The following is a 23519-nucleotide window of genomic DNA, read 5'->3' on the forward strand; positions in this document are numbered from 1 at the left end:
ATTAGCCTCATTACATCATATGCTCCTTTTCTGAGCGTATCGTCATCATCAGCGATTTAACGACACCTAACTAACTGCATGATCCAAACCAAAGGCCCAGACTCATAAAACACACCATCAGATTTACTGCAAAGTTAAGAAGAAATTTGCATGAAAAGTTTCTTCATATGTACGCAAACGTTAGCAAATCATAAACCACACTGTCACGCAAAAAAATTCCACATGGATAAACCCATCAGTAAATCTCCTACGTACTATATACGAGAATACAGTTGGGATTGGTTTGAATTGGTTGACAATATCAGGACCAACCCAAGAACCACCAAGATTCAGGCCTGCTATGAATTGGAAGCTGCTGGAACGTCAATGTCACTACAGTCTACAGTCAAACAAGCTCCAAATGACAATGGACTTCGAGTCTGGAGTCCAAGAAAGTAGCCCCTGGTCCAAAATCGACACCTTTAAGCTGCAGTTAAACACATTCACAAAGAAAAAGCCTTCTGAGTAAAGGTAGGGAACACTGTACCAACTGTCAAGCATGGCGGTGGTAGCATCATGCTATGGGGCGGTTTTGGGGCTGCCAGTGGAACTGGTACATTGCCCAAAGAGGACAGGACAATGAGGAGAGAGGACTAGCTTAGATTTAGCTAGATAGTTGAAAGTGGGACACAACTGGGTGCTCCAACAGGACAATGACCCCAAACGCGGAATGGATTAAGCAAGCTAATATGAACTTTTGAGAATGGCCTTCCCATATTCCTGACCTCAACCCTGACCGAGAACATGTGCACTGTGCATAAAAGGCTAATTTGATTGAATTCTACCAAGAAGAGTGGTCAACTATTGCTCCATCACCAAATCCTATATAGCAATATGGCCTCAGACCTCCAAGTGTCAATGTCCAAAGTATGTTTCCCCAAAAATGTCTCTTCCCAGTCTAATAAAGTCTGCTGTATTTCTCCAGTACTGCTCTCCTCTCCATGTGGACTAGGCGGAATAGTCCGAAAATAGGTCCGGTTTGCACCAGCATACGTTTGACCAATCAAGTTAACATGGCTTCGGCCTCTCTCCGAATCTGAGCAACCTGAAATGTGCGCCCGTGTGCCCGGTCGCCTCTCCGCGGGATGCCGGGACGGGCGGGAAGGACGTAGTCGGCCTCCCAAGCGGAGAAGCAGAGAGGTGTCTGGGTCCGGATGGGAGGGACGACAGGGCATATGCTGGGCAGCAGCTTCCCCAGTCGTGGCTCAAGCTTGTATCTATATATGGGCAGGGAACTCGGTTCCAGATATCTGATATACCTTAGTAAACCCTAAAGATCTGTGAAATCACAACCGCAGGTCAAAGCAAAAAGCTAAAAAAATGCAACTTCTCCATCTCAAGGCTGTGTGGGTTGCCATGGAAACGTAATAAAAAATAAATGTTGCTGGCTAGTGATGGAGGGCAGTAAGTCACGCATGTTTATTAAGGCCACACCTGGGCTGTTCTCAGAGAGGTGTGAGGAGTGCATGTTGGGGATTTTTGAGGAGTGTTGTAGCAGAGTTCTGCTTTGGGTTTTCTAGTTAACCTTTGCTTAACGCTTCACTGAACACCCAAGTTAACATTATACAAAAAAATATTACTGTTATTATTATTATTATTATTATTATTATTATGTAAACAGACAACTAATCCCTGCCGCTTAATCAAGAAAGCAAATAAAGAAAGTAATCAAACCTCATGAATAATTAACAGGCCAGGCATCTGCAGGTCAAACGCTGGAGGAAAAGACACTGAAAATCGGCTTCCTGCTTCAGCTCCATTCGTTTGAGTTGAACAGTTGGAGGTGTGTGAGGTGTGATTATTACCCAGCAAGCGCATCTAAATCTGCTAAAGTTTATCTAAGTGTATCGGAAATTCTAACTGATGCCCACAGCGGAACCAATACACACCGTTCTTCTTTGGGCCTCTCCAGATGACAGCATCATCAGGGCTGCCCAGCAGGAAGCCAATGGACATGACCGCCAGGTTGTCTTCTACATACTAAAGGGAAGAGCACACATCCGCATATGTCAGAAAGTATACACAAAGGTGTATCTGTGAACAACAGAAGGTTCTGCCCTTCACCTCTTCACTCTCATAGCTCAGGTGATTTTTAAGGACAGGTCATTTGAATATATGGAAATCCCAGTTCAGCCTAGTGACATCTGCCTACATCAACAACCATTTGAACAACAAGCCCTGCCATTCAAACACTTCACTGGTTTCAATATAATAAATATATCATTGATTATTATCCTGCAGATGAGCATATATAATGACTTTCATCCTATGCACCTTCACAAATTTCAGTGAACAGTGAATGGCAGAAAACGAAGATTCTAAAGAATAATAGAAATCATTTCAGTAATTTTAGGTATTTCAGGAATAAAGTTACAACAAAAATTATATGCAGAATATCCCATGTTTTAAAAGTGGTGAGACACTTGACTTGAATTATAATAAATAGACACATCTGATCCGGTATGAATTGTTGTATGATGCCTGTTGCTCCCAAAATACTTGAAATATTCTGTAATGTAATATAAAACCGAATACTGAATCTAAAATAATCAAAATGATCTGAAATATGGACCCAAACTTTTGAACATCTAGTGTGTTTGGTAAGAATTGTTTCTTGTAATGTTTACATGACCTGCTGATTCAGCGTTTCAGCATAGCTGTAGAAATATGTCAAATAGGGCTGCACTGATACCACCTTTTCCACTACCGATCCCTGACCCTTTAATATCTGCCGATACTTCAGACTCCGGACCGATACCAATACCAACACTATCTAACCCAGCTACTCGATAGGTGCCTCGGAGAGTGACGCCCTGGTTGGATAGGGGCAAGCCTTGCTGTTTGCTATGATATGTGTATCATGATCCTGAGTTATGAAGCCTAGAATATCGTTGGTGCAGGAATCGGGTTCGGTGAATGGATTGGGCCCTTGGATCGGCCTAATTATCCGATTCTGATCCAGCTAATTGGATCAGAATTGGATCCAGCTAATCACATGAGTCAGGCCGTATATGGCACATGCTATTAGGGTAAGTACGGTAATTTCACAAGCATGAAAGCGTGAAAGATGCAAGTTGCTGGATTTGCATGGTAGTGTGGGAACAGGAGTGATTTAACAGTATTGCTATGGCAACCGTAGTCAACCTAATTATCAGATATCTGATCCAGCTAATGCTACTAGCATGGGATCAGTGCATCCCTAAATGAAATGCCTTTAATGGTATATAAAAAAAAAAGACCATGACAACCCGAAGAACCACTTATATAATAAACCTTTTTAGAAATGGTTCTAGATAAGATCAGAAAGGGTTCAACAACTGTGCTCAAAGCAAATAAGCCCTTTGTAGTGTAGTTATGCCACATTTCAAACGCAATTCCAAACCACACCAAAGCAGGGAGATCCTCACCACTGGAGACCAGCCAGAGCCACTCTGATGAACCTGCACACACACAAAAACACACAAAAGCCAGATTACAGTTACGGAAACACCACAAGAAAAAGGTCTGATCCGAACAACCGCGTCACGGGCCTGGTTCTGATGTTATTATTTCATTCATTTTACACAGTAGGTGGTCACGTCAATCTGTGAGCTAGTGACCAGTCCTTCACTATAAGAGAAAGTCTCGATTAGAGGCTAAACCAGCTTCTCAGGGTTTGTTTACAGTGCTGTTAGATGGTTTGGTGCTTTGATGGCAGGTGGTTTACTGTGGGTCTGCTGGGTAGATGGTTGCTATGATGTTGCTTATCCAACAGTCACTATCCCAGTTGGTATCCTATGTAGTTTCCCGTGGGTTTTCTAGGTTTGCTAGGTAGTTGCTAAGTGGTTGCTACACTGCTTAGTAGTTGGTAGGGTGAGCATAAAATGGGCAGCGTTTATACGATGTAAGGAGGAACAGTGTACAAGATCACGGTAAATGTCAAACAAGGACAAACCGCATCAGAAAAGAGGAACAGAATCTACAGTCAAAAAAAAAAACACACACAAGCTGCCACAAGCCACTAAAGCATGAGCAGGAAAGACACTACATGCAAAAAGGATGCCTATAATATACGGACAAAAGTATTAGGACACCTCTTTAATCACGGTTTCTTCCTAAATCAACAGCTTTTGTTGGAGTACTGTCTCTACTGTCCAGATTTAGTTTGGAGCCAAAAGTACTTATCATCATTGCAGGGAACACAGTCAGTTCCACTGCTCCACAGCTCAATGCTGGGGGGCTTTATACCCCTCTAGCCCACGCACTGGCATCATTAGGCAGCACGGTTCCGACAGGTTCATATTTACCTGCGCCAGGGAGTCCTATTCCAAGACAGGCTGTGTATGTGTGCAATGGGTGCAACTTCAAGTAGCTGAATGCATTTATTAGAAAGAGTGTCCACAAACTTTTGGACAGATCATGTATATACAAAAGATCCAAAACGGCAACTTTACAAGTCAAGAATCCCCCTTTATTTAACTACCAATGGGAGTCAATGCAGAAAGACAACTCATTTTGGAGCTTTTCTATTGGTTTACTCGTACAATGTAAAGAACCCCTGCTCGATTGAAAAGGTGAAAAACCTTAAATATGGAGATGTCGTTTTTTTTTTTGCAACAGCAGCGACGTACTAAACTTTGCCTGAATGAAGAATCACAAAGCCTTTAAGGTCGAAGCGAAACCAGCGGTGCCATCTTGTGGTTAACAGCTATGACTGTATCCTCTATCTACGGTAGAGTCACCGTAAATCCCCGTCTCTCTTTACTCATGTTAGTGTAGCTCTTTCATGCTTTCAACAGCCGGTGCTATTCACAGAGCAGTCGCACATTCAGACTCATTCAGCGACCAGAATCGAAAGTGGCGAGGAAAAAGTCCCGTAATCACAAAAGGGAAGAAATTGATGTCTTGGAGGAACCGAGACATAAAGCGTGTGTTTGCAGACAGGAGCATGGATGCTCTGCTGTCTGCTCTGCGTCCGTCTTTCTTTAGACAAGAATGGAAGGGTATTCTTCTCCAGAGACTCCAGCGGCAGTCTAAAACCCTCAGAGAAACTCAGGAGAAAAGTCCAGACCCAGTCGGTCTGCACAGCTTCAATGATTCACACTTCCAGACAGATGCTAAGCTGTTGTTATTGGGTCAGTAGGCTGAAGTTGTTGTTTGTGAGTGGATCCTATGGGGTTGCTAGGTAGTTGCTATGGGGTTGCTAGGTAGTTGCTATGGTATTACTAAATGGTTGCAAGACAGGTGCTACATTGTTGCTAGATGGGTGCTATGAAGTTGCTTAGTAGTTGCTATGGGGTTGCTAGGTAGTTGCTAGGTAGTTACTAAATGGTTGCAAGACAGGTGCTACATTGTTGCTATGAAGTTGCTTAGTAGTTGCTATGATTTTACTAAATGGTTGCAAGACAGGTGCTAAATTGTTGCTAGATGGTTGCTATGAGGTTGCTAGGTAGTTGCCATGGTATTACTAAATGGTTACAAGACAGGTGCTACATTGTTGCTAGATGGTTGCTATGAAGTTGCTTGGTAGTTGCTATGGGGTTGCTAGGTAGTTGCTATGGTATTACTAAATGGTTGCAAGACAGGTGCTACATTGTTGCTAGATGGTTGCTATGAAGTTGCTTAGTAGTTGCTATGGGGTTGCTAGGTAGTTGCTATGGTATTACTAAATGGTTGCAAGACAGGTGCTACGTTGTTGCTAGATGGTTGCTATAAAGTTGCTAAGTGGTTGCTAGGACGTTACATGGTGGTTTACTGTGAGTTTGCTGGTAGTTGTTAGACGGTTGCTATGGTGTTGCTAGGTAGTTGATATTTGTTGCTATGGTTTTGCTAGATGGTTCTATGAAGTTGCTTCATCCTTGCTAGGAAGCTGCTAGGTGGTTGCAATGATGTTGCTATGAAAATGCTTAGTAGTGGCTACCTAGGCGGTAGCTGATAGTTGCTGTCGGTTACTATGGCTTTGCTGGGTGGTCGCTACAGTGTTGCTACAGAGTTGGTATCCCAGATGGGTGCTATAGTGTTGCTAGGTGGTTGATACTGGTTTGATACGTAGTTGATCTTTGGTTGCTTTGGCGTTGCTATGGCGTGATTGCCATGGTATCCCAGGTTCTTGCTATGGTGTTGCTAGATGGTCGCCATAGTATCCCAGGTGGCTCATAGTGCTGCTAGGTTGCTTAGAGGTTGCTAGAATGTTGCTATGGTATCCCAGATGACCACCACTGGACTGCTAGCTGGCTGCTATATCATCCCAAGTGGTTGCCATGGTGGTTGCTTTGCCACTGCCACATGGTCACCAGCCCAAACTTGTGCTACGTACTGCTTGGCAGTTGATAGGGTATCCCAAGTGGCTGCTATAGATTTGCTAGGTGGTTGCTATGGAGTTGATGGGTGGTTGCTATGGTATCCCAAGTGGCTGACATGTTTTTACTAAGTCACCTAAGATCTGCATAACCCTAATCCTAGCTCAGACTAGACCACAAACTGGGCTGATAACCAGCTATTAAGACTCCCAAATGTGCAGTATGCTCTGTCTACAGTTATTAAAAATCAGAATGACATAATTATTAAAAATAAAAGCGATGGTTTGAAAAATACGCCGGATTTAGAATTAGTCACATTAGACCTTGCAGAACTGCTTAAATGCAGAAGGAACAGAAACAGTGTTTCAGTGGAAGCGGCTCGATTTAGAAAGTGCCATGACGCAACAGCACAGGTGTTGCCAAACAGAGTGTTAAAGTGACAACAAGACTGAGAGGGGGTAGGGGGTAGGGGGCTGGGGGCTGGGGGGTTGGGGTGCTGACATACCTGCTCTCCTTCCAGTCCCATTATTTTAGGTATCGATGGTCCACAAATGTCTATGTCCAGCACGGCCACCTGGAATTAAGAAAAGAAACCTGTTAGCCAATATACAGTTAAATGGCCTCTATAGCTCTACAACAATGACTGCACCCAAAGCCGGTGCAACACACACAAGCTGCCACACGATGGCAGTGTTGCACAGCGCAAATCCAGACCAAGAAGTGGACCACAGAGAATGAACTGCCCGCCGCTGGACTCTTTCTGACTCATTTCTATTATATAAGACACAGGCCCTCTAATGCCGCTCCGCTCAGTCGCACTGCCGCCGCTTCCTCGCCCTCCGGCACTGTAATCTCTACGAGCGTGTCTCTTACCCCGGCAGAATAGAATCCTTTAATTGCCCCCTGTGGCTGAACCAAAGCACTCACTGCTATGATCTCAGAGAGCCGGGGAGAGAGAGAGCGGGGTCCTCCAGTCTATTGACAGTTAATATGGTCTCGGACGGATCAGAGACAGATCAGAACACAGGAGGAACCGTCTTTAGCGCCCCGTGTGCCAGAGAGAGGAAGCGGTATCGGTTTCAGCCTCTGAAGTATGAGAGACGGCCTGATGTGGTGCATGCTGGGGAAGGAGCAGGTGCACGTCGTGGGAGTTCGAGCATGTGTGTGTGCACTAGAGATAACCGACCCAGTGCTCTGAACTTACCAATACTGTCAGGTTGCACAACCACAGAGAGGAAAGGGGTGCTGGGGGTTGGGTGGAAAAAGGCTAAGATAGGGCCGCCTCAACAAGGCTAGAGTATATACTACTAAAAATAAAGGGGGTTCAAGCAGGGTTGGGGGGGGGTGGGGGGTAACAGTTCCCGGTTCAGTTAATACAGCTAACAATGGTAATAAGGGCTAGGGCTAGTTTGATTGTCATCCTGCTAACTGAGCTTAGCTAATCAGCTTCTCTTCCCTGATTTGCAGCACCTGATTTTATCATTTGCAGCTGTTGTCCGACTGATACTGGTCTATTATAGAAACATGATGCATCAATTTACTTACATTTAATTAACAGTTCCAAAATCATCCTGAATAGAAACTAATGCTAGGCTAACAAAGGATAAAGGTGCACGTATTCGTCACTGTACAGTGTGGACTGTACAGCGAAATGTGTCCTCCGCATTTAACCCATCTGGTAGTGAACACACACTCACACACACACACGTGTTAGGGGCAGTGAGTACACACACACCCAGAGCGGTGGGCAGCCAACTCCAGCGCCCGGGGAGCAGAGAGGGTAAAGGGCCTTGCTCAAGGGCCCAACAGTGGCAGCTTGCCGAGCCCGGGAATCGAACCCACAACCCTGTTATCGATATCCCGGCGCTCTAACCGCTGAGCCACCACTGCCCCACTGAAAAAAAAAAAAAACAACAACCCCAAAAACGTCTCCATACACATTCATAACGTATCCAGATCTTCAGCAGTTTGGGGTAGACAAAGTGACATGATTTCAGACTTTCTAAGATTTTACTGAAGGCAACACTATGGAGAATTGGCTTTTTTATGCCTGGGCTCCCCCTACAGATGAGAAGTGGAATTTGCACTTGGAGCCACCACTGAAAAACACAATTTTCTGGACAAGCTGAAAGACACAGGACTAAAAGGTAAAGAAGCATGTGGGCTAAAGCAGTAGAGGACAATTACAGGATGTTGGACAAATATGAGTCGGGTTACGCAAGTGTTATCCTGCCCATTTTCTTAAAGTTACATAGTGAAGTAAGCAACGGTAGCGATGTTATTTTAAGGTACATAATGCTACATAATGTTTCTGTAAGTCTATTAAAACAAACTACAAATAACTTTGGCTTAAACATTTAAATATGGTCTATCCATGCCATTTTACAAAACCATTACATAGCTTTTTACATAGATTTTTGCTTTTTGTCAGTCATATATCCTAATTTAATTTGAATACATTTTTTATTTGTTCATTTTTTTAACTGAATAGACCAATCTGAAATCTGAAATCTTTTCATTTGACTCACCACGAAAAAGAATTTCCCAACACACTGATGAAGAGATGCTCAAAATGACACTGGAAAAGGTCAGCATGGCTTTAAAGCTGTAAACACCAGGCCAAACCCATGCATTCACAGCTGAGAATGTCATCAGCAGTGGGAGGGAGAAATAAAATAAACCACTGGAAACGCAACTATCCAAGGGCTGATATCCAAGGTACAAGCAAGGGAGCTCGTCCAAGCGCCTTTTTTCCTGCAATAATATGCCTCTGTAGACTCGCTGCATGCCTTTCCGATTACACCAAGGCAGATGTTTAGATGATCCCATGCCAAAGGAAGTCTCCTGCTATGGGTGTGTATGAGCAGGAGTAAGAGATGGGGAGTGATAAAGACAAATCAATGGTGTTGATTTGGTACTGAAGGCTGTATATGGCCTATATAAGGCCTATATGGACAGGTTTGAGTTCATTACTGTCTTGTAATTAGGAACTGTCAGCTGAATCAAACGTCCAAGCTTTATAAATCCTCAGACTCTTTGTTAGCCTTGTGCTAACGATCAGCTCCACAACCATCAACCAAGTATTAAAACAAACTAAATAACTACTTTAGCTTAAATATGATCTATCCATGCTCCATCCTTTTACACGACCATTACACAGCTTTTCGATAGATTATAAACGCTAATTTAATTAGAATTCAATTGAACATTTAATTTTTTTTTAACTGAATTGAAACCGAATGAATCTGAAATTCTTTTTTATTTGACTTAACGACAGAATTTTACAACACATTGATAAAGAAATGCTTAAAATGACGCTGGAAAAGGTCAGCATACCTTTCTTTCAGCTCCACAACTGCCTAAACATCTGAAAGCAAAAGCAATCGATGTCCACCAGGCAGCTGAAGGCTAAAAGGAAATTGGCAAGTCTTGCTTTTTCTACTGTGTGGACTCTTAAGGAACTGCAGATCTGGGGAACACAAATATATCTCTGCTTGTATGCTGGTAAGACAGGCAAATCAGACCCCCCCATATTACTGCCAGGAATCTGTAGGGTAGCTTAGCTAAAAGAGTGATGGTCCACCCTACACTGTTCTACTGTGCAGCATTGCCTGCACACACTGTACATGGAAGAATCTTGGAAAGATTAAGAAACTTAATGTCTGAAGCACAGAACATCAAGACAACCCAGACTATTTAACCACAATCAGCACAGGTATGTTCAGTATATTTCATGAAAAGAACACCTTGCCAACTGTGAAGCATGGGGGTTGTACTGCTGCCAGTGTCACTGGCTATATTGCATGAGTGGAGGGGAAAAGGATTCCACGAAATACCAGCAAGTTCTAAAGGTTAACATCACAGCTGAAGAGCTTCTATAGCAGGATAATCGTTCAAAACACACCTCAAAATTCACAGTGAACTACCTCAAGAGCTGCAAGCTAAATATTGCTTTTAAGGAAGAAGATAAAGAAACCTTTTAAAGCCCCTCGAAAGAAGTAATAGCTGTCTTTTAGCCGGATACAAAAAATGCTAGAAAATACGCACAAAAAGTGCTAATATTTAATAATAATATTTAAATTAATATTAATCCACTGATGATTTGAGCTACAATACTTTTTTTTTCATTATTAAAAGTACCAACATGGCTGGTATAAAGCCCTACGAAACAGGAGAGTTTCTACTTAGTGCTTTTTCTAAAGAACATATCCTGAAAGCAGACTGGGGTCTAATAAAAGGCAGGGTGGAAAGTGAAGCCCTGCATTTTACAGACCCACAGAAACAACATGGTGAGCTCAAATCTCTCTCTCTCTTTCTGTGGCTCAGGAAATGGTTGCAGTGCAAACTGGGTTACAGGGAGAGCAAGGCCTGTAGAGCTGCATATAAAATCAACATGCAAGTCAGGGATTTCCCTTCCAGAGCTGCACATCGCTTCTTCACCGACTTTCCTTCTGTCTGGCCAAACTTTGCAAAACCTTACTCGTCTTCTTGTTTAAACAAAACAAAGAAAAAAAGTGTTGAAAAAAACAAATGTTGGATATTCAAAGGTTTGTTATTCACAAAAACCTTGTGGTATCTCTCCAATACGAAGGCAAGAAGGACTGCATTGAATTTGGATGTAAGAACACCCTAACAGATTATTTTCAAATATTTGAAACAGTACGTTCTGTAAGTACACTGCCTGACGCTTCCAGGAACATCGCTGAAGATGTGTCCAGAATAAACAGATACTACGAAGAAGAAGAAAGAGGATTGGAACAAGATGAAGTGGGACAAGAAGGAGGATGAGGAGAAGATGAAGGAGGACAAGACGAAAAAGGACAACAAGGAGGATGAGAGGAAGAAAACTACAGAGAAAGAGGAGGACAAATTAGAAGAAGAAGAAGAGGAAGAAGAATGGGAATGAAAAGACAAAAAGGAGAAGAAGAAGAAGGACAAGAACAAGAAGGAGGATGATGATGAGGAGAACAAGAAGGAGGATGATGATGAGGAGAACAAGAAGGAGGATGATGATGAGGAGAACAAGAAGGAGGATGATAAGGAGAACAAGAAGGAGGATGATAAGGAGAACAAGAAGGAGGATGATAAGGAGAACAAGAAGGAGGATGATGAGGAGAACAAGAAGGAGGATGATGAGGAGAACAAGAAGGAGGATGATGAGGAGAACAAGAAGGAGGATGATGATGAGAACAAGAAGGAGGATGATGAGGAGAACAAGAAGGAGGATGATGAGGAGAACAAGAAGGAGGATGATGATGAGAACAAGAAGGAGGATGATGATGAGAACAAGAAGGAGGATGATGAGGAGAACAAGAAGGAGGATGATGAGGAGAACAAGGAGGAGGATGATGAGGAGAACAAGGAGGAGGATGATGATGAGAACAAGAAGGAGGATGATGATGAGAACAAGAAGGAGGATGATGAGGAGAAAAAAAGAGGATGATGATGAGAACAAAGAGGATGATGATGAGGAAAACAGGAAGAAGGATGATGAGAACAAGAAGGAGGATAATGAGGAGAACAAAGAGGATGATGATGATGAGAACAAGAAGGAAGATGGTGATGAGAACAAGAAGGAAGATGATGAGGAGAACAAGAAGGAAGATGATGAGGAGAACAAGAAGAAGGATGATGAGAACAAAGAGGATGATGATGAGGAGAACAAGAAGGAGGATGATGATGAGGAGAACAAGAAGGAGGATGATGAGCCTCATAGCTCATTTCATGTTATAGTCAACAGTGGAGATATGACTGTACTTGTGGTGTTTCCCTGTTCGAGACCTGAAGCTGTTTAGTCTGAGGTTTAGAAATTGGTGCCTCACTTTAAGAACATCTGAAAACGTCCACCATACCATACAGATGGCGTTCTGTTCAGGTGTGTCACCTGCCTCATCTTCAAGTGATTCTTTGAGCCATGCCATAGAAGAACCACTTTTGTTTCCATTAAAAAAAAAACTTGTAATAGAGATGCATGGGTGTGAAGAACCTTCAAAACCTTCTCAAAAACCTTCATCACCAATATAACTGATATACAGGTTCTTTACCAATTTAAGAGTTCTTCAATGTTTTTAGTACATCCTAGAATTACGTTTCTTTCTTCCACCAATGGGAAAAGTATAATAATATAATAAATCTGAGCTGACATCACTCGCTCTTACTGCAGGCAAAAAATGTCAAGAGCATGTTTATTGAGATGCCCGACACATCCCGCCGTCCTTCCTTCGCCTCATGCCAGTGTGTCTGGAGCTCCCAACCATCTGAGGTGAAGAGGCTGTGGCGAAATATTGATTCCTTAACCTCCAACACCTCAGACAGAAGCCTACACCAAAACCTCCTACAGGAAGGCTGCAGAAAGGAGAGGCTTCAGAACCTTCTCTAAAAACTGCAATTGACTGAAAGGCCCACATACTGCTGAGCATACTCCATTTGACAGGTGAGGGGTTGGAGTATTTGGCTATGAACCGAGGGGTCACGGAGGTGATCCCTCCTGATAATACCCTAAAGCTACCCTGCTGCGCCCTAGAGCAAAGCACTTAACTCTCAGGAGCTTTGGGCAAATAGACTCTGTGGTTGGCACCTGTGCTAAGTGTGTTAATAATGCATCACACCTGGATGGTGTCTCAAATGCTCCTGACCCAGCTCTCATCTGCCCCCTTGTGGCCTGATGTGATGTTACTCTGCCTGGCTGAGGTGCCTAGTAGACTAATCAACATTCAGAAGATTCTCTCATAGCTACCTTCAGCCTTTGAGAAGCTCACTTGGATCCGTAGATTGAAATTACACCCGGCTTTCGTTGTTGTTCGACCAAATCCAGCCAAGAGAAGAAGAAAAACATCATCTCCATCCAGGAACATCTCCAGACCTGAGAGTTATGCTTTCCTGTTCTGTCCTAACAGATAATCACCGATGCCGAATTTGCGCCAATGTTTTGGTGTATTCCATAAATTCTACACTCTCTGTTTTCCAACCCTTTCTCTGGGACTGCTGGAGAACGAGCTCATTCTTAGGTTACAAACAGACTGAGACCTTGAAAGAGACCATGTGTATAGCCCTTGAAATTCGATTTGACCTAATATGTACTTAATAACGCCATAATAATAATAACGTCAAACCCTCACCCTGCCTGTAAACCCATCCCTGGTTCCCTCAAAACTATGAGGCTTGGCTTCCTTATACACCGATCAGTCATAACAGCCATAACCACCTGCCAAATGTCGTGTAGGTCCTCCTAGTGCCGCCAAAACAGCTCCGACTTATCGAGGCACGGACTCCACAAGACCTCTGAAGGTCTCCTGTGGTGCCTTTTACCAATACCTTAGCAGTGGATCCTTGTAAGCCCTGGCCAATTACTCGTTGACCTTCCTGGAGCACATTTGAAAGACTCTGACCATCGCATCCAAGGTACACCCAAAAGGAAATGCTCTGATCCAGTCGTTTTGTCTCAGATTCAGATTCTGCCCTTCATTCGGGCCTTGTACTGCTCAAGAACCAGAAGACGGACTCCTCGCACCCTGGTCACTACCTCTTTCAGCTGCTCCTGTCTGGCAGACGCTAAAAAACTATGTCCATTAAGACATATGTCAGGTACTAGAACAGTTTCTACCCTCAGACCATCACCTTCCTCAACAGCTGATTCACTTCCTTTATCAGCTACAGGCCATAGATTACATTACTGATACACCATTATCCCTCTTATCCAACAGTTACTGCATTTCACACATGTTTACCCTGCTGTGGTTGCACAATATTTGTATATCTGTCTAGTGTTGTATACTGTGTATACTACTGTTCTTTGTATACTGTGTACTGTATGTAAATTATATGCAGAGTAGCTGTATATTATATTGATACTATAGACAGAGACACTAAAAACAATGGCCAATGAATCTAATTCTGATTCGTATGCTTACCCAATTTTCCTGCTTCCATCAGTTTAGGTTGTTCACTGTTCATTTGCGGCCTAATATGTAGACCACACCTGTACACAGGTGCCACTGGCTTCCTGTAGCTGCCCACATCAGATTCAGAACCCTGACGCTGGCCTACAAAGCCAAGAACGGACCAGCCAGCCCCTCCGTACTTGATGGCGATGGTCAAAAGCCGATCCGCAGCAAGAGCCCTTCCAGCTTCAAGCATGGCTCGGCTCGACCCGCCATCCTTTAAGATCCACGGAAGACGAGCGTCCAGACTTTTTTCTGTCCTGCACCGAAGTGGTGGAACGAGCTTCCCCTGGGTGTCCGAACAGCAGAGTCCAACGCTCGCTGTCTTCAAACCCAGACTGAAGACCCTCCTCTTCTGAGAGTACTTGGACGAATAGCAGAGTATTATGGTCACCTTATTGACTTGTGTTAGTAATGTCTAAAGCGTAGAGGTATCTTTGAACTATTAGACTATTCTAACTAGCTGAGGTTTTTCTTGAGTAAATAGCAAAGCACTTTTGTAAGTCGCTCTGGATAAGAACGTCTGCCGTAAATGTAAATGCCACTGGAACCAGATCAGTAATGTAAGAGACTTCACGCTGGAAGGTGGAAGGTTAAATGGGTCGAGTAGGTTGGCCTTCAGTCTTTGTGAAATGGCAACAGCAGGACAGGCTGTCTGGATCTACTGCAGTCCACAAAAACACACACACACACACACACCTTGGAGACCAAAGTGCAAATGTCCAAAGCCAAAGTCAATGTTTGTGCAGGACCCCGTTCCCCTCCCTTTGGACTGCTACCATAAAGCAACACATTAGTGACATGAGAACAGATGAACAGACGCAGATGAACAGATTCCTAGAGAGTGCACTCATTCAATCACAGCTAGCCACACTAGCCTTGGCTAATCGCTGTGGTCTCCTTCAGCACCAGTGGGATGTTGCATGTATTTGTATGAGAGACAGACATAATAAACAACTGTGGGTGTGTGCATGAGTGTTTGGGAGCACACTCAACACTTCCCTGCTGTTTCCCAGCTTTTATCAACAGGAAGGGTGAATAAAACCAAATATACAGAGACAGGAAGTTGCTAATCACGCTCACTTTCTCTATTCACAGCCTTTCCCGGGTCACAGGGGTCAATGTGAAATAGGAAAGCCACACTTAGGGGACACCCTTATTCCACATGTCTGGGTTGGTTTTTCAGCAGTGTTAGGTCTTCAGGTTCTGCGTATGTCCCACATGTATTATACACTATATGGACAAAAGGGACACCTGCTCGTTGCAAGGATCTTCTGAAATCAAGGGTGTTGAAAAGAGTTGCTCCTGCTTTTGTTGGAGGAACTGTCAGAAGACGTTCTGCTAGATTTTGGAGGAGCATTGCTGTGAGGATTGGATTGCATTCAGCGACAAAAGCCTTAGTGAGGCCAGGATGTGGGATGATCACCCCCCCAACTCATCTCAAAAGTATTGAATGGAGCATCATCCATCATTCCAGAGAACACGGTACCACTGCTCCACAAAAATCCGGCTATAAACATTTTAATAAACAGGCAAACAGTGATTAATAAAACGAAATATTACCTAAAAAAATAAACAAAAAATACAAATACCAAATTCTTCTCGTTTAATAAAATAAAAATACAATTTTCTTCTTGTTTATATTGTGGTTTTCTTTGTGGTTTGGCCTAGTACAGCTTTGATAGTTATAAATCCCCACAAACTATTTATTATTTTTTATTATAAATGTATTTATTTTATTATTTATTATTTGTATTATTTATTTATTTACAACTATTTCACTTTTTTCTTCACACTGGAGAAGCGTGACTAATAGTAAGGCTGGACATTGATTGATCAGCTGCAGAAAGACATATGGGACCTTTCCCTGTATTTTTAGTGATTTAATTAATTAATTACATAATAAATTAACATTTTTGATTTCCTCAAGATTCTGGCTGCTCTTTCAGAAAAATCCATAGGTATTCAAAGCCTGCAAAAAGCTGTTTGGGATACATGTAGTATAATTATTAACCATATGTCTATTCATAGGTAATTACAGCTAATTTAACAAAAAAAAAAAACACACATATGCATAAAACTGCCATGTGAAACCATTAGGACACCCTATGAAAACCTATTTTTTTAAACATATTTAAATATAGAGACTTCAGATCTTCATTTGAACAATATTGAGAAATTTTGGCCGTATAACTACACACATGCAGCTGAAGAAATGTCTTTAAACTTCATTTATGAAAAGTAATTAATAGAAATGCAATTTTCTTGTGAGGAAAAAGTTAGGACACCCCCACATTAATATTTATTCATTTTCTATTGCAAGTTTCTAAAAACTAAAATTAAAATAAATAAAATTAATTAAAAAAAAAAAACACCTCAAATGACTAAAAATTGGGTTGTTTTTTTGTGTTTTAACTAGAGAGGGTAACGTTTAGTTATGAGTTAGTTATGAAATTTTATAGGTTAACTGAGCAGGCAAGACATCAAAATTTCAATGTAATAAAAAATAGAAAGCAGTAGCAGAAGCAGCAGAAGCAGAAGGTCCAGCAGAAGCAGAAGGAAGCGAAGCCCCTTAATACGCAGGGATGCACTGGAAGTGAACCGCTTAAGTGCTTAAGACTCCATTACTTTTACCATTCTGGACGTCAGGCAACAATAGAGCGTTTTACAATGTGGAAGTCCCTGGGCCGTGCGATTTAAATTGTTTGAGGGATTAAAGATTATTCCAGCCCATGAGCTGCCAAGAGGTAAACGGAGCTCGCGGGACGGCCGCTGACAGCCCTATTACGGCCGAGATGAGATCAATAAAGCGCTCGCGGGCCCAACTCGCAGCCTCAGAGGAGAGCAAAGCTGCAGTGAGGACCATACTCTCCTCACTGAACTCAGCACAGAGCCTTCAGAGCTCTCTCTCTATCTCTCTCTGTGCTGCTACAGCTTAGTCATACAGCATGGAGAAGAAGCTCTGCTCTTTCTGGAGAAGCACTAGCCTGTTATGATTGACCCTGGTGCAGCAGTTCCTGCACTGCAGGATTTCTCAACAAAGCAGAAATAATTGCCGCTACATTTTTTAATTGATATTTCAGATCGATACGTAGAATGAATTTCTATCAATAATTCAAACCATCATTTCAAATAAATCTTTCAGACTCACATTTCATAACATTTTAACTAATATTTCAAACTGAGGTTTTTAACCAATTTTAAACCAATGTAAAACATTTAAACCACTATTTAAAACTTTTTAAAGCAATTTTCCAAACTAATATTTCAAATCAATATTTCAAAACTTTTCGAAAACATTTCAAACCGATATTTGAAAACCGACATTTCAAACCGTTTTTTTGAAAACCGACATTTCAAACCGATATTTGAAAACAACATTTTAAACCGATATTTGAAAAACAATATTTGAAAACCGACATTTCAAACCGATATTTTGAAAACCGACATTTCAAACCGATATTTGAAAACGACATTTTAAACCGATATTTGAAAACCGACATTTCAAACCGTTTTTTTGAAAACGACATTTTAAACCGATATTTGAAAAACAATATTTGAAAACCGACATTTCAAACCGATATTTTGAAAACCGACATTTCAAACCGATATTTGAAAACAACATTTTAAACCGATATTTGAAAAACAATATTTTAAACCGATATTTGAAAAACAATATTTGAAAACCGACATTTCAAACCGATATTTTGAAAACCGACATTTCAAACCGATATTTGAAAACAACATTTTAAACCGATATTTGAAAAACAATATTTGAAAACCGACATTTCAAACCGATATTTTGAAAACCGACATTTCAAACCGATATTTGAAAACCAACATTTCAAACCGATATTTGAAAACCAACATTTCAAACCGATATTTGAAAACGACATTTCAAACCGATATTTGAAAACCGACATTTCAAACCGATATTTTGAAAACCGACATTTCAAACCGATATTTGAAAACCGACATTTCAAACCGATATTTTGAAAAACAACATTTCAAACCGATATTTTGAAAACCGACATTTCAAACCGATATTTGAAAACCGACATTTCAAACCGATATTTTGAAAACCGACATTTCAAACCGATATTTGAAAAACAATATTTGAAAACCGACATTTCAAACCGATATTTGAAAACCGACATTTCAAACCGATATTTTGAAAAACAACATTTCAAACCGATATTTTGAAAAACAACATTTCAAACCGATATTTTGAAAACGACATTTTAAACCGATATTTGAAAAACGACATTTCAAACCGATATTTGAAAACCGACATTTCAAACCGATATTTAAAAAACAATATTTGAAAACCGACATTTCGAAAACCGACATTTCAAACCAATATTTGAAAGCCGATATTTTGAACACAGTCATTTCAAACCAATATTTGAAAAACGATATTTCGAAAACCGACATTTCAAACCAATATTTGAAAGCCGATATTTTGAACACAGTCATTTCAAACCAATATTTGAAAAACGATATTTCGAAAACCGACATTTCAAACCGATACTCCAGACCAATATTTCATGTATTTATTAAACTCCAGAAGAACAAAAGGTAAAAATGACCCTGGACTACATTGCTGTATTCTCTGCAAGTTGAAGAGTTTGTCATGTGCACAGCAGAAACAAGCAGTTACACTGTAGAATGAAATTTTTTCGTTGAAGTTTCTCCACTTACCGACATGATCTTATAAATATCAATATAAAAAGAAACAGAATATGTATAAAAAATATATGTATATACACTAAACTCGCTAAGTAAAGGAAAAACACTAAATAAAGAAAGTTAAAGAGTACGGTACAGTATGGTTGCATGTGCAAGTTGTGTGAGTAGAGTATTAGGGCTCATTCATCAATTTTAAAACTGATATTTCAGATTGATACTTAGAATGAATTTCTACCAATAATTTAAACCATCATTTCAAATAAATCTTTCAGACTCACATTTAATAACATTTTAACTAATATTTCAAACTGAGTTTTTAAACCAATTTAAACCAAATTAAAACTAACATTTCAAACCAATGTTTGGAAAATCGACCTTTTAAAACGAAAGTATTGACTAATTACTTTTTATGTAATTACTTTATGAAAAAAATAAAAATAATAATAATAATTAATTGGATCTTGGACATCTGGATCTGCCCACAACAAACAGAGGTGAAACAAAGCTTACCTCTTTGGAGTCATCACTAGCCAGAGCATGAGCCAGATGTGCACTGAATGTGCTCTTGCCGACGCCCCCTTTCCCTGATAAAACTAGAACCTTGTGCTTCACAGTGGCCATCTTCAACTTGATCTCCTCAATGGCTACAGAGATGAGAGACACACGATGTTTCCCCAGATCTTCACCAGATCAACAAACACTTGCCTTTGAAAAGCACTAACTTTATAATATCTCAGACCTGCTCGTTGGAGAACCTGTTTATTGTGATTATTATTGATAATTTATTGGACATTATTGGCGTCAATTACTCACATCATGCATAACAGCACCTCTTAACCATAGTAACACCAATGTAATACACAACCTGACTATGTGAGGAAATTCTGGAGACCTGTAAACTACCAGTCAAGCACTTGAGTAGAGAAAAGAACAGGGGGGATACCTGGGTCTGGAGCTTTGGGGGCACCAGAGGCACATATTGTCTGGTTGGGACACCCCTGGCATGCCGAAGACTTCCCAGCTTGCTCACTGGTGGTGCCCGGACAGTCTTATGAGAACAAACAAAGCAAAACACTTAAGCCTAAACTTACCACAGTATCAGCGTCTATAGTTCATCTGTAGTTTAAACTTCAGATCAGAATACAGATGTTCTGGTCATGCTGTAGTTAATGCAAATGAAACAAGCAACCTCTGGCAGATGAGCTCTGCTTTCTGTGAGAGTAAAATGGGCAAAGCTGCACAGGAGAATAGTGCCAACCTGCCAGCCTAACAATCACTGGGTGTTTACAGAGTTCATACCTGAGCAGATTATACACTGATTACCACTGAGTAATTATCCAGCAATAGCAGCTCAGCCAGCCAATCAGCCATCACTAAGTACGTTTCTAATAAAGTGGCCAGTGAGTGGAAAAACAGTGTTTCTAATAAAGTGGCCAGTGAGTGGAAGCACAAGGCAGGTGTTTCTAATAAAGTGGCCAGTGAGAGGAAGCACAAGGCAAGTGTTTCTAATAAAGTGGCCAGTGAGTGGAAAAACAGTGTTTCTAATAAAGTGGCCAGTGAGTGGAAAAACAGTGTTTCTAATAAAGTGGCCAGTGAGAGGAAGCACAAGACGAGTGTTTCTAATAAAGTGGCCAGTGAGAGGAAGCACAAGACGAGTGTTTCTAATAAAGTGGCCAGTGAGTGGAAGCACAAGACAAGTGTTTCTAATAAAGTGGCCAGTGAGTGGAAGCACAAGGTTGGTGTTTCTAATAAAGTGGCCAGTGAGTGGAAGCACAAGGTAGGTGTTTCTAATAAAGTGGCCAGTGAGAGGAAGCACAAGGTAGGTGTTTCTAATAAAGTGGCCAGTGAGAGGAAACACAAGGTAGGTGTTTCTAATAAAGTGGCCAGTGAGTGGAAGCACAAGGTAGGTGTTTCTAATAAAGTGGCCAGTGAGAGGAAGCACAAGGTAGGTGTTTCTAATAAAGTGGCCAGTGAGTGGAAACACATGGTAGGTGTTTCTAATAAAGTGGCCAGTGAGAGGAAGCACAAGGCAGGTGTTTCTAATAAAGTGGCCAGTGAGTGGAAACACATGGTAGGTGTTTCTAATAAAGTGGCCAGTGAGAGGAAGCACAAGGCAGGTGTTTCTAATAAAGTGGCCAGTGAGAGGAAGCACAAGGCAGGTGTTTCTAATAAAGTGGCCAGTGAGAGGAAGCACAAGGCAGGTGTTTCTAATAAAGTGGCCAGTGAGAGGAAGCACAAGGCAGGTGTTTCTAATAAAGTGGCCAGTGAGAGGAAGCACAAGGCAGGTGTTTCTAATAAAGTGGCCAGTGAGAGGAAGCACAAGGCAGGTGTTTCTAATAAAGTGGCCAGTGAGAGGAAGCACAAGGTAGGTGTTTCTAATAAAGTGGCCAGTGAGTGGAAACACATGGTAGGTGTTTCTAATAAAGTGGCCAGTGAGAGGAAGCACAAGGTAGGTGTTTCTAATAAAGTGGCCAGTGAGTGGAAACACATGGTAGGTGTTTCTAATAAAGTGGCCAGTGAGAGGAAGCACAAGGCAGGTGTTTCCAATATAATGGCCAGTAAGTTCATGTGACGTCAGTAAAAAGAGTTTGACAGTGCACCACATATGTAAATAAGAGTGTGTGTATATGAGAGAGTGAGTGTGTGTGTGTATGAGTGAGTGTGTGTGTGTGTGTGTGTGTGTGTGTGTGTGTGTGTGTGTATGAACGATATTAGACGTTTAAAGCTTGAGCTGAAAGCTAAACTCAGTGAGATGACAGCAGCACTATATAAATGCACTTTTATGAAGAAGCGAGGGTGTGAATAGCAGAGCACGGTCGAATATCTCTCCCTAAGCCCACACACACTTTAATAGGAGAGGCAGAGAGTGTGAATTTAACCCGCTTTTACTTTAAAACTTAAGCTAAAACTCACGTTCAGGAGCATCACTCGGAACGTCCGCCATCTCTCAGCCCGGTGCGCTGGACAACTCAGTCCCCGTAGGACCGGCGTTCACCGCGAACCGTTCCGCGCTGATTCGTGTAATTCAGCTTATTTTCATATTGTCAAACTGTTTTAGACCCCATCGTGAGGGTGGGGGGTGGGGGGGGGATGTAGCAGATCTGATCCTGAACCTGCTGTAATATCCCGAAATGCGTGAATTCTATCCCAGCAGCAGCTATTTAGGGCTGCAGAAACAACATCAATGGCCGAATATCAAACGGCTCTTTGCTCCCTATGTAGTGCACTACGTAGGTCATAAAACGACGACTTCTAGCCCGCGTAAAATGCAGTATATGATTAAGAAATAGTAGTTTGTAATATAGTCTTAGGCTGTGTGTCTCTTTATTGGACACACAGGGCACTATTTGCTTTGTATACACCAACTTCCGCTACTCTTCTAGTGCACTAGCTTTTCTAGTGTACTGAGCAGGGACGCATTTGAGATTTGGCCATAGTGTTGACTACAAAGAGAGGGTAGTAAACACCTAAATCGCCTCATTAGAGAACCTTTGCAAGCGGAGAGTTATAGTTATGATGATAACAATTAATAATAGAATTATTATTGTTGTTATTATTATCATTTATAATAAATACCATGTATTAATATTATTATTTCCATTACTAGTAGTAGAAGCACTAGTAGTGGTATGTAGAAGTATATTAGAAGAGTACAGACTACAGGATATGAACCCTGAATGTATTAAATATGTCTAATAACAAATAACTAGAACTATTTCTGTTTGTGTATAGCAGTGTTATACAGCCTCCGAACGGGGGGTTAGTTAGGGTAGCTCGGTTAGCAGTCTTGGTCTTGCTAACCCAACTGGACTGCTTGCATGCAACCTACACCAACATTCATAACTAATATTATAGTTAATAAATTATGATAGTTAATATAGATTATTATCATTTCTAATATTATAGTTAATAATTCAGTAGAGAGAATTGCGTATTAGGTATTTATTACTAACATGTTATGTAATTATGTAACAATTAATCATTTTGTACAGTAATACACTGTACTGTACAGTAGAAGTAAATGGTAATACACTAAATGTACAGAAATACCCTGAATATACAGAAATAAGTAAATGATAATACACTAAATGTACAGTAACACACTGAATATATAGAAATAAGTAAATGATAATACACTAAATGTACAGTAACACACTGAATATATAGAAATAAGTATATGATAATACACTAAATGTACAGAAATACACTGAATATACAGAAATAAGTAAATAATAATACACTAAATGTACAGTAATACACTGAATATACAGAAATAAGTATATGGTAATACAATAAATGTACAGAAATACACTGAATATACAGAAATAAGTATATGATAATTCACTAAATGTACAGAAATACACTGAATATACAGAAAGAAGTAAATGGTAATACACTAAATGTACAGTAACACACTGAATATATAGAAATAAGTAAGTGATAATACACTAAATGTACAGTAATACACTGAATATACAGAAAGAAGTAAGTGATAATACACTAAATGTACAGTAATACAGTGAATATACAGAAATAAGTATATGGTAATACACTAAATGTACAGTAATACACT

General features: G+C 40.9%; 1 protein-coding gene across 1 annotated transcript in view; it reads right to left on the bottom strand.

The window, feature by feature from the left end:
• nubp1 (nucleotide binding protein 1 (MinD homolog, E. coli)) overlaps positions 1-22004 on the bottom strand; it is a 42792-nt gene extending 20788 nt beyond the window's left edge. The window contains exons 1-6 of the mRNA XM_072693340.1: positions 21860-22004; positions 19890-19994; positions 19457-19590; positions 6823-6891; positions 3447-3479; positions 1929-2019 (exon numbers count right to left, since the gene is read on the bottom strand). Coding sequence (XP_072549441.1) covers positions 1929-2019; positions 3447-3479; positions 6823-6891; positions 19457-19590; positions 19890-19994; positions 21860-21890 — 463 coding nt within the window. The 5' untranslated portion in view covers positions 21891-22004. The remainder of the gene's footprint in view (positions 1-1928; positions 2020-3446; positions 3480-6822; positions 6892-19456; positions 19591-19889; positions 19995-21859) is intronic.
• Between the last annotated feature and the right edge of the window lie 1515 nt (positions 22005-23519).

This window comes from Salminus brasiliensis, chromosome 12 (genome assembly GCF_030463535.1).
Source record: "Salminus brasiliensis chromosome 12, fSalBra1.hap2, whole genome shotgun sequence".
In the NCBI taxonomy this organism is placed as follows: Eukaryota; Metazoa; Chordata; class Actinopteri; order Characiformes; family Bryconidae; genus Salminus; species Salminus brasiliensis.